The following is a 12,324-nucleotide window of genomic DNA, read 5'->3' on the forward strand; positions in this document are numbered from 1 at the left end:
TAGCACTCTTGGCATTCTCAGACCAGTTTCCGGCTATCTAGTTATCTCACCATAAATGTGGGTCGATCCCGAAGGTAGCACAGTCTAAAATGTGCGGCGTTCACGTAGGCACGTGCCACTGGGCTGTGTCACTGCGTATATGTCGCTCTACAATTGACCTTTGACCTCTTTGTCGATAACTTGGGTCACTGTATATGTGCCACTGGGTATGCGCGGACTTCACGGTGCTGCCGCCAGAAGGCGCAGCGCTGCGTGTACAGAGGTAAGCGCGAGAGGAGCCCGGTTGCAGTACACACAACGTACATGATGCGTTTCGGATAGTCATCTTGTAATGCATACATGAATAGTCATCGAAGATGAGCTCTGTACAAATTTTTTAGCTTAAAAGAAGAAATCAGTGGAGACCCCACTGGCGCTGGCATGAACTGCTGCGAGCCACAAGTTGATAAAACGCATTTGCGTTGGTCGATACCTTCATATTTTACAGCGAAGCTCTTCCAGGAGAAACTGTTCCCATGTAGAAAAGCCACGTGACCTAGTGGGAGAGGAAAAGAAGAGCTCAACCCTGTGAGAATGCCACGAGAGGGTGCAGATGAAAAAGAGAATGGGGAGGGGGGTTGACGTAAGTCGTCCAATACTTGCGTTGAAGGGGGAGAGTGTGAGGCGCACCAACCAATGGCGGTGTACGAAAAAAGTAGGTCAACGGAGGAGTGGGGTGAGAGTTCGCGTTAGCATTGGTTGTATATACGGAGCTTTGGTCAATGACTCTTGTCTGGGAACGTCGCAGAAAAGCATGAGGAACGTGCTAGGAACGCCGTCGCCCGTGGCCGCCGAGCCAGTTCTTTCAGAGCCGGGCATTGTATAGCCATCGTCTAAGTGTTAAATAATACTCCATTGTGCTACTCGGAGCCGGCACTGAAGCTCTTTCTTAAGTACATAGCGAAGAGGTCAGTTTACCTTTTTGTGCCAAATTCAACATATCAAATCCCCAATATAGCTAAACCCCACCATAGCAAATCCCACCAGAGCGCCAGCATCGTTGGACTTCCCTCTTCACAGGGTGGAAGGGCTCTGACTTTTTGTTGAGCGCGCAGGACCCATACGGTTTGGCGCCCCCCGGCAGCTAGTTTTATCCTCCTTTTATTTCCCTTTAGCCTATCATTTCTACACTTCAATAAAACAATGAATGCAGAAACTCCACTGGAGTTGCCTAAGTATGTGTGAGCATATCTCAAATTTCAGTTGGCCCACCCCAAAACACAAGTCGGCCCAACACCAAATTTTTGTTGGTCCACCCCTAAGTTTCAAGTTGGCCCACCCCTACTATAAGCTTCCCTATGCATTTTCTATGGAGCCCTATGTTTCCTATGGGTATTCTCTCTGATCAATCTTTTATTGGTTTAAAGTGTTCCTTATTGCTTATAAAGCTACCAATCATCTAGATTTACACTATTATGATTAAATATCTCAACTTCTCAAATTACACATTTTTGTGCAGCTACAAGGGATAACAGTTTTTGGGTGACGGGGCTGGGGTACTCGCCAAAGAATGCTTATGCATTAAAACAACAAATGATTCTCCATATAGTACTTTGCTTGGCTTCATATGGCTGTGATTAACAAAAATCAGGCCCCTCGGTACCCCATCTTCTTGTTCATTGTCATATTTGTATCTGGTGGGACTTTACAGGGCCCCTCACAAGGTTTGGGCATGTGGGCAGACTTAAATAAGGAGGAGCGGAGGCAACCGCCCCATATAACGCACAGGACACTTTTTCAAAGAGAAGATGAAAAATAATGAGCAATGTGCAAACGTGATTACATTCTCTCTCTCAACTATCTGTGGCGTCTTTGTAATCGTGAGCCGCTTACATAATATTGAACCTTGGACATCGTGTTCCCCATAATCTTTTCATTTTTTTGCTGTGCCAAACAACTGTAGTTTCTTATACTTCATTTATACTATACTCATTATACTCTACCCATCACGGTGGTTCAATGACTACAGGGCTCTGCAGCCGAGCACAAGATCACGGGTTCGATTCCTGGCCACATTTCGATAGGGGCGAACTGCAAAGACGGTCGTTTACTTAGATTTAAGTGCATGCTAAAGAACCCCAGGTAGATAAACTCCAAAGCCCTCAGCTGCGGCACCTCCCCCGCCCCCTCTTTTTTTATTCGTGGGACTTTTCGCAAGGCGTTTCTCATAGCCCAGTGTTGCTTTGGCATGTAAAACCCCCATGAATCAATACTTTGTTTTACACATCTGCTAGGGGAAAATGTATTGCAGTGAACTCACAATGTGCATGATAAGTTTAAGAACTACAATGTTGTGGTAGACATCTTTTACTTGAAGGTTTTACAATGTGTACGAAACTTTTCATAAAGTCGATAACTATGTAACTTCAAAAAGAGGTTTCCCGTATACTGGAAGAACGTACAGTAGTGAACAAAAAGATATTTTGCATTTGGGTCCTGTGAGGTAAACTACTCATAATGTTGGTGCTGCATTATACCAGACCACTAGCCTAGGGCAACAGTCTTTTGAACATGCCCTGGCATTTTACATTTTCTTTTCTCCCGTCCTTTGATCTCGTTATTATTTACCCTGTAGTAGCGCAGCCTTTCACTCGGCTAACCTCTCCGCCTATCACTAAAATTTCTCTCACTAGCATGCACATATTTTCACATACTGGTTGATTATACATTTCCTTGGGAGACATTCTTGGAATATTCAAGTTGTGAATAATGTACGATGGCAGTGCATGTCTAAGAGACTATTGCCCTACGCTAGCAGTCACGCATAACGTAGCCCCAACAGTCTGAGCAGTATAGCTCACAGGACCCCAAAGCAAACTATAATATCTTGTTGCTCACTACTGTATTCAGCTGTTGATAGGATATACAAATTTCGTGCATATACTACAAATACTTTTAAACTTAATCTGACTTTTTAAAAAATCAAACAATTGGTGCACCAACCGTAAACGAAAAAAATTCCTGTCGCCCCCTCTTAGCCTGGTTCATAAATCCACCATTGTTGGGGCACATCAAACAAGTAAGTAGCGACTATTGTGCTTGCAATATATTACACAGATGCACGCCGTGAATACAGCTGAAATAGACAGGCTCCTCACAAGAGCTAGTGTACTCTACAGCAGAGATGTGGTGGGAATGGTCAAGATCATTTTGGAGCAAATTTTATAGCAGGCAATATGGACACTTCTAGCAGGTGGCTGAAGGAACAGACATATAATGAGTATATATATATATATATATATATATATATAAATTCAGCAAAAATATCATAATCACTTATTCTTCTGTGAAACACTCATTATATGTCTGGTCCTTCAGCCACCTGCTAGAAGTGTCCATATTGCCTGCTATAAAATTATATATATATATATCTTTTTAAAGATAAACCCAGAAGTATTCGCTGCAAAAAAAAAAAGAACTCCTGGGATTAAAGACCTTACTGGGGCTTGAAAAGCAAACTATGCACAGACACATACCAGCAGCAGTACCAAACATAAAAGAACGAGACTTCCAAGGCAGCTTGCCGACAAGAAATTGTCAGTCATAGTGAAGGAAATGTTTATTTGGATGCTTCAAGGGTACTTTGAAACCCAACATCAGGCAGGAACCATAACTTCAAACGTTTCATTTATAATGCTTAACAGAAACATTGTTGCGCAATTAAAAAAAATGCAGTTTTCATGAAAAAAAAAGTACAGCATGATTGATCACTGCAGGAACAATAACACGGGTTTCATTTAGTTGACTGAAAAAGTTACATAGTGCTTACATTCTCAGGTTTTAAACAAAGCGCACTCTCAACTAAGTGATCACATGAGAGGAGCATGTGGGTTATTTCAGATAAGATTAAACAAAGGGCAGCTGGCTGATATTTGGTTCACATTTTTATATGTCCCCACCTAATGATTAGTCTAAATGGTTATGCCCTCACTTTCACTAAAAAAAAAAAGAGAGATCTTGAAATACGACATATTATGCTTAAGTGGAGAGATGCATTCTTGTGCAGTGCAGTACTGGCCAAGTATGACCATAAATAAAAGATTTTTTTTTTTTTTTGTGAAGTATTACAGAATTTCGCCACACCAACTAAGGACTGCTGGAATATTCCAAATGGGCTTCTGTAGCTGCCATTTCATTTCGAAAGAATACAAAACTTGGCCAACAAAACACACCACTCTGCAACTTTTCCAGCCTCGGGTCTTATGAAACAAGTCAGCTAGAACTTTAAATTTACTATTAGACAATGCTCTGTTGTTGGTGCATTATAGCTGAATGCTGTGCTGGACCCCAAGAACCCCATTTTTCATCAATGCTATGCTAAAATCTAAAAATCCATCTAGAGGTGTACTAGGCATATATATTTAATGACTATGTTAACGTAAACAAAATGAAAACCCCATCCTAGAATCATCTTACTTTCTGTTTAGGTATTCCACTCTATGCCAATGACCACAATGTTCAATTGTATGATGCTGAACTCTACCTATGCTGTGTCAAAACAGACATTCCTGTAAGGGTTGGCATGGGCCATTCTGTCCAAGCACTGTGTCTGAGATATGCATCAAGTGGCCCAAGGTGTACTTAAGCATACTTTTATAATCTCCAAATGAAAATGAGTAATAAATCATGTGCTTGAGTTGTTAAGCAATGAATGAATAACACAAATTTGAAACAAAGATGTCAACCGGCTGCCCCATATTTGATCTGATCTGAAATGAGCTATGTATACAAAAAATTCCAAGTACCATTTGCCTTACAACCTTAAGGACTGAAAAGTAGAGCTTGTGCACACCTGCAACTCACTCTATACTTTCTGAGCTCACTGTAGATAACGCATACCACTCACATAGGCAATGCAATGCCCTTATAAACAACTGAGACAAATAACAGACACAATACAGATGCCTGCTGACCAGAAAACAAGGACATTGCAAACAAAGCTGTGCGGACAGCAATGCTGCTTGTACGAAAGAAATTGCAGTATATCTGTACGTGCATGCGTGACAAGAATCCCTTTGACCCAATGCTTAAAAAAAAGAAACAGGAGGGCAACCCTTGAGTCTAAAAAGCAGCAAGTGCATGGAGATATGGCACAAAAAGAATTTACTGTTTGGCATATACGATGTTTCCTACATCTTGTGCACTGAACCGTATCACTGTGCTCAATGACAAAAAAAGAGACAGTGTCATCCTTTATGGTGGCTCAATTATGCTGCATTACAAGTGTTCAAACACACATGCACGCACAAGAAAGTATGAGTAAAAAAATGCATTACGCACTTACAAAAGGTTCTTTACGAATAAACCAAAAGGCAAGTTTGAATAAAACCTTTTTGCCCTCTTGTGAGATAGCTAAAACCCCATACTAGAGATATTTGTACTGCTACAATAGTTGAACTGGCCTGCAGAACTAAGCAACAGTTTTTGTGAACCACAGCTATGCCTCGCTCAGAACAAAGCTGAGCTAAGCTGTAAAAGACCTTCAACTTAAGCCTTTCTTTCCTGCTTACCCTGTTTCTGCAGCCACAAACAGTGAACCACACAAATGATACAAGGTAAAAAAAAAAAAAACGAAGAGGGGGAAAAAAAAAAACACATAGTGCACTTGAAATTTAAGGAAGGCATAAACTAAAATGATAAGCATAAACCAAGTACATCTTGTCTTTGATGTGCACAGTTTTGGTGTTGAAGACTGTACTTTTTAGACTTACATGGAAAGGTACCAAGCCGAACAAGAAAGACAAGAAAACCTGTAACTTTTCTCTCTCTCATCCTTGTTGGTGGCAGGCAATCATGCGTGGTCTTGCACGACACCTCCATGGAAACATACCATGGGCCCTGCTGTACGCGTACAAACTTTGGGGAAAGGAGGCAAATAAAACGTCATAAACCCAACCTGAGCCACAGTGACTACTCCAGATGGCCAGGAAGGATGCTCATCACTTGAATCGACACTCCTCCGTGAGCACTTCACCTTGTCCAGGACTGAGAAGCATGCAGTGATCAAAACTTGCAAACTCCAGCAAGGCCTGGGTGCTCTGTTGACTCAAGTCACACCTTGATGCTCAGTTCCCGAAAGCCAAAGAGTTTCCTTCTGCTGGCAGGGCCAGTGCTCCATTTTGCCTGCTGTCAGCCAGTGGCCTTGCTTGCCACACTGCTTGGGCGACTGAACATTTGGGCATTCTGGTGACAAGAGCCTCATTCCCAACAAGCGCTTTGCTCCACAGATGGACAGGGGGGGGCGGACAGAATGCCTTCACTGCGCAGCACCATCTCTCCACTGCTTCTGCTGTTCAAGCAGACGCTCCAGCGGTGAGGGGCCAGGTCCCGACCACAGGGACTGCGTGAAACACAAAATGGGGAGGCGCTCAAGCTGTAACTCGAAAAGGCATGGTAGCATGGGGCCCCTTTGGGGCCTTTAAGGGTATAAAATGATGATGACGATGAACAAAAATGCAGTGTCTATCAACACTTTTCCTGTGTTAAACCCAACCTCTTTCCAAATTTCATGGTTCATCAAAAGAAATTTATGCACTGAAGAAAGTTGTACCTCAAACCCCATGCTATAACTATGTATTACTTCATTACTCTCTGCAGCACACTGCTGTTTCTTGGCTGTAGATGTGCAAAAATGTGAGGAAAACAGGGCCTGTGCTTTGAATTATTGATGGGGTTTTAATGTCCCAAAGCAACACTGGAGCGATGAGAGCCAAGGGCTCTGCATTACCGTATTTACTCGAATCTAACATGCACTTTTTTTTCCGATAAAACAGGTCCAAAAATTGCGTGCGCATTAGAATCGAGTACGACCCTAAATCTACGTTACCAAATGGCCGCCACGCACACGCGTCGAGCCTAGCTACTCTCTAGCCAAGCTACCGTAGCTTCCTCCATGTGCTGCAGTACACGTGCTTAGGCAATAGTCTACCGTCTGTCTTCACGTTCGCTGCGTCTGCTCCATCAGCACGAAGTACCGAGTTCATCATGATGCTGCATTTAAAAGGAAAGTGATCATGTGTGCAGAGACGGACGGAAATCGGGCCATATCACGGGCGTTCGAAGAATCCGAAACTTGCGTGTGGGACTGGCATAAACAGAAGGAGAGGATTTTCGCCAGCAAAGCAATGCGGAACGGTTTCAGTGGACCGAAGCTGTGACAATCCACTTAGGCGATACGATTGCCTTGACCCTATCTTGAAAGCAATCTGCGACGGGGAAGTCTGCTGCGCGCCGTGTTTTTCACCGCTTATAGGTCACATTGAAGCGAGAGGCATAATAGCACGAAGGTCAATTCGCTCGCCGCGCTTCGTCACTCCAGCGTTTTGACAGTTCATTAACGCGGTCAACGAGCGAGATGTATTCATGTTTGCTTGTGCGCGCGTGACACCATGCTTGTTTATTTAGTAAGCGAATGTTTGCAAGTTTATACAGCTGATAAAACTGCTATCCTAACTTCGTATAGCAGTCTACTAATTTGCTATCGCATTCGATTCTTCTCCTTTCGGGCGGAACTATGACTTTTTTTCATCATCGCAACTTCAGTGCATCGAGAGATCTGTTTTTCCAAATGAGAGAAAGTTGTATTTCTGTTTGAAAGCATGAGGTGCGTGGTACTATAAAGGACTTTTTTTTTCTTTGGCGTCGTCACAAAAACGGGTGCGCGTTACAATCGAGGGCCCAAATCAAAGTAGAAAGCAAAAATGGCTGCCTCCTAGAGTGGCGTGCGCGCTTCGAAAGATCGCAGATATTGTGATTACGCTGTGTCTGCGGCTGATTTTATCGATGGATTGAGCAGCAGCAAGAATGCTGCTTTTTCGTCGGACTTTGACTCTGAGAGCAACAACACAAACCCGCCTGGCATGCCCAACTGTAGTGTTTGCAGTTAAATTTTTGTAGCGGAATACCTGTTCAATGAAACATTCTGATTTTTTCGGAGATAATTTTCTTTACTTTTTTTTTAGTAGATACAAGCGTGTCTTTACAAACTGTGTTCAATTTTATCCCACAATCTTGATTTTGGCAATTTCTATATTTTTTGACATAGATCTCGTTCATAAAACTTTTATGCGTGAAAAGTGCATTCATTATGCTTTTTGTTTATGTATTACATAAAATACCAAGTGCAGTAGTTCGTTCAGAAAAAAAATCTGGTGTAACTTACAAAAAACACCTATTTTTCTCATGGTAGGGAAAGAGTTCATTCTGCATTCGGCAAGAGAATGCCGTTGCTGTGGCCTGGAATTGAGCCCACGACATCATGCTCAGCAGCAGAACACCGCTTCCACTGAGCCACTGTGGCAGGTAGGGTTTTTACATTGTAACATGGATGTAAACTAGCAAGCAAAGGTCTCCGCAAAACACCACTGCTTTCCAGAATTGCATCTTTATTTCCTAGCCAATTTAGAAACCTCTTTTCATTAATGACTGCCACTATTTAGCCTAAGTCAATGAATGGAAACCCTCAAAGAACAAGTATGGGGACGACTTTTCAGCACACTCCCATTGCCACCTCACCCTAGTGGACCTTATTTGATATTATTGTGCATCATAAATGGAAACTTGTAATGAGAAACACACGCAACACAAAATATTTTGGTCCTGCACTTAACACTCTTTATAAACCTTTGATAAATAATAAGAAATATTACTTCTGAAAAAATTCCAGCTGTGCAATGCAGGCAGATATTTTACACAACTTTTTGGCATAATACAGCTTCATTCATCCACATGCCCTTTAAATACCAACACGACCAACCCTCACCTGAATCCTGGAATGCATCACCATAGGGTCAATTGCTCCAGCTGGCGATCTGCCACCTGCAACAAATATACAAAATGGATAACTTGAGGTATAGTGCAAAATGGGCACACAGGATAACAGAGGGGACGAAGACACAGCGCTATACCTCAAGTTAGGCAGTAGCAACTAGCCCACCAGTCTGTTCTTTTGAGACAAAATGGACACAGCAATGATTAAAAAAACACACAAACAATTAATTAAAAACCCAGAATTTGACAGCAATGTGACATATCAAAACAATAAAGTATCCACAATGACAAACAAGAAATTAAGTGATTCACCTTCTCAGCTCCATTTCACCAGAGTTTTTTTTTTTTTTCATCGAGCATGCACCAAGTGATCATTTTTTACAGTGGAAATAGACTTCTTAAAAATATTTTGTGGCAGATAGCACTGTTCTGTCACATTAGCTGGATTACTGAACGAGATGGAAATCTGTTGTATGAAATCACAGTTAGCTAATCAACAAAGTTCACTAACTGCCTTTGTAGTTATTCACTACACTTTAATTATGTCATCAAAAGACAGAGAAACAATATTTATACAGGGCAGATGCCCCAATTATGCAATTGAAGTCAAGCAATATTGAAGTCATATCCATTTAGCAGAAATCTTGTGCTTAGCACCAGTTCTAATAAAGAAACACATCCTCAAATACTGTGGTGAAATGCATTGACATTCCAGTTAACACTTTGCACTGAGAAACAAGATTAACCGCTGACAATGAGTTACATCACAGTTTATAACCTGATAGATAATGTGTTTCACACATAAGCCACATTATTTTGTACGTAATGCATTCCACATTCCGAGCTATGCTGAGTTTACTAGGCTGCGTTTCTTTCCTTGCATGCTCCTTTCAGAAAATAGATTGCCCAGCCAAATGAATTCAATGGTCTGTGAAAAGAAACACTCGGTCCTGATTTCTGGCATAATACAGTACTCAGTCATGTGACAGCCAAATCAACTTGGATTGTTATTCTTCATTATGGCATTTTGCTTGCCATTCTTTCTAAGGATGCAAGAATTCCTCACAGCACAATTAATTGGCTTGCTTTCGGGCATTCTACATGCACTCAAGTGCAGTGTCAGCCACAGTTTTTATTGACTTCTCTCGCCTAACAGAGGCAGGCATGACAACGAAAATCCATGCTACAGAAAAGGCACAGTAACATCAATACAAATTAAGTGCATTCAAGACCAAATTTACTGAATGGCAAGTTGCACCAAAACAGCAGGTGAGTGCTTAAGAAGCCTGTCAAAGTAGTAAAACTTGGAGAGCTTTTATCTCTCAGTTTTTGTGTAGTTTTCCTGGCAGCCATTCTGTCCAAGCTGCCACAGTGACAGAAATCTGCAGGGCCCTGACATTATGGCAATATAAAGCAGAAAAAGCTAAGAATTAAACACTTTTATTGTCACGCTCGAAAAGAACAGAGTAAAGAGAGCCTCTAAATAAGGTTGGTGAGGTTTCGGTCAAGTTCACAAAAATGCAGAGGCTTCTATGGGCTTTGTGCCACTTTAGCCTGTCCGTTGTCTGAACAGTCTGTTTCTGTATTAATGAAGTGCAAACACAGTGGAAAAGTTTGGTAAATGCAAAACTTCCATAGAGGGGTGGGACTGCCCAAAGTCATTTTGGAGCAGGACAATCTGAATTTTGGTGAAATAATGGAATATGACATCGCACTTTGAAACAATGATGAAACACAGAATAAACCAACACGAAGCACATGTAGTAGAAACACGCTTTGTAGCTATAGCGTACTAGAATATGGAAGAGTGGGTCGAGCGGCGGCATGGCTCAGGCTTTCCTGTAATGCCGAACACATCGGTGGCACTACGATGGAACTATACATTCCTGCGCCGACACTCATGATGATATTCAAATTATATGGTCCAACCGATACGGTAACAATTTCTGGGTCACCGCAGACCCAGAGAGCCACAAACCCTGGGCTAGTATAACATAAAACTATTCCAATCAGTCTTTATTGCGATAGCAATTATGTGGACACTCCAGCGCATTTCTACTGTTGCTGTGATGCTCCGTATAAAGTCCAGGGGCGATAACATTGTTGCCGCGCCATATGCTGTGACAGTGAAAGCTTGCAAGGGTGAGCCGAGGATGGCAGCTCGATCTCGCGCGCGCGCAAGGAAGGAAAGCGGAGAGGAAGCACGCCCTCTTCCGTCACGCGCAAAGCACGGGAGGGAGAAGAGGTGGGGGGGGGGGAGGGGGTTTACTCGGGCAGCTGTGATGTATGGTGCGGTCGCACGGGCTCTATCTTGAAAGCGACCTGCGATGTGGACAGAGGGCGAATGTGATAGCTTTGCGTGCGCAGTGTTTTTGCCACTTAATTCGCGTTGAAGCGAGAGGCAGCAAGTAGGTCCAGTTCGCTCGCCGCTGCTGCCACGCTTTCTCACTCCAGCGTTTTCACTGCGTGTTTCCGCGGCCATCGAGTGCGATGTGCTGATGTTTGCTTGTGCACGCATGACACCAAGCTTGTTAATTTAGTTATTAAGCGAATGTTTACAAGTTCATGCGTCCGATAATACTGCTATCCTTACTTCTGTTTACTATAACTTGTTATCGCAATCGATGCTTCGCCTTTCGGGTGAACCTGCAACTTTTTATTCGAAATCCGCTATTAGCCCTTAGTGATAGATCAAAACGGCTGAGGCCTCGCCCATATGGGCATAAAGACAGATTGGAAGTGCTTTTCGTTATACAGACCCTGGGGACAGAGACGACCGCACGCCGACCTTGCTGCGGAGCACGCCTCCCTAATATCTAGTTAGCTCGCAGTGCTCTCAGCCTACTTTTCGTTGTTTTGCGCCTCAGCTAGGGAGCGCTGCTCCCCTCGGTCCACTCAACTGCATTCTAGTACACTCTAAATACAACTACACTGTCCGACAGCAGTGACAATAGCCGGGAGTGGCTGCACGCGCACCGGCCACTTGCCGGAAGCACTGAAAAGTTCAGTGTTAAAAGCACGAAAACTACAAGAAACTGCACGAGAGGCGCCGTCGCACGTTGTGAGGAATGTGAACGGCTGCACTCTTTTTCAGAGAATGAATCCGCTCGCTGTTCGCGGCCACTGGCGGACCACACATGCTGAAGCCGTTCTGGCGCAGCGTGGCGCAATTTCGGTCCCTTTTCTGTTTGGCACAATTTAGCACAGGCATTTGCGTTTGTATCAAAATGGCGAAATTGGCACAGGAGTCCCACCCCTGTCTATAATTTCAGTTGTCCATATTTAACGACAACCATGATAATGAAACAGGCTACTAAGCATCACTGAAATCCTTCAAATGCGTTATGATTATAATTTAGGATGACAGAGAACGCTTCATTATCCAAACCACTAGACTGTCCTCATTTATTCTTGCATCTGTCCATGTTCCACAACTGCAGATTGCCACCACAATTCCTAGGGCAGACATTTAGAATATGGCGTCCCGACTTGCCAAACAACATAGCTTGTTAGCTC

At 43.0% G+C, this 12,324-nt stretch overlaps 1 protein-coding gene across 3 annotated transcripts in view; it reads right to left on the reverse strand.

Annotated features, from left to right (window-relative positions):
* Positions 1 to 3,554: 3,554 nt before the first annotated feature.
* Positions 3,555 to 12,324, reverse strand: part of LOC119437041 (nonsense-mediated mRNA decay factor SMG7-like) — a 114,034-nt gene continuing 105,264 nt past the window's right edge. For all 3 annotated transcript variants that reach the window (XM_037704113.2, XM_049660242.1, XM_037704112.2), the window contains 2 exons: positions 8,801 to 8,856; positions 3,555 to 6,379 (listed from right to left, as the gene is read on the reverse strand). In XM_037704113.2, the coding sequence (XP_037560041.1) occupies positions 6,296 to 6,379; positions 8,801 to 8,856 (140 nt within the window). In that variant the 3' untranslated portion in view covers positions 3,555 to 6,295. The remainder of the gene's footprint in view (positions 6,380 to 8,800; positions 8,857 to 12,324) is intronic.

Source organism: Dermacentor silvarum, chromosome 1, assembly GCF_013339745.2.
Source record: "Dermacentor silvarum isolate Dsil-2018 chromosome 1, BIME_Dsil_1.4, whole genome shotgun sequence".
NCBI lineage: Eukaryota > Metazoa > Arthropoda > Arachnida > Ixodida > Ixodidae > Dermacentor > Dermacentor silvarum.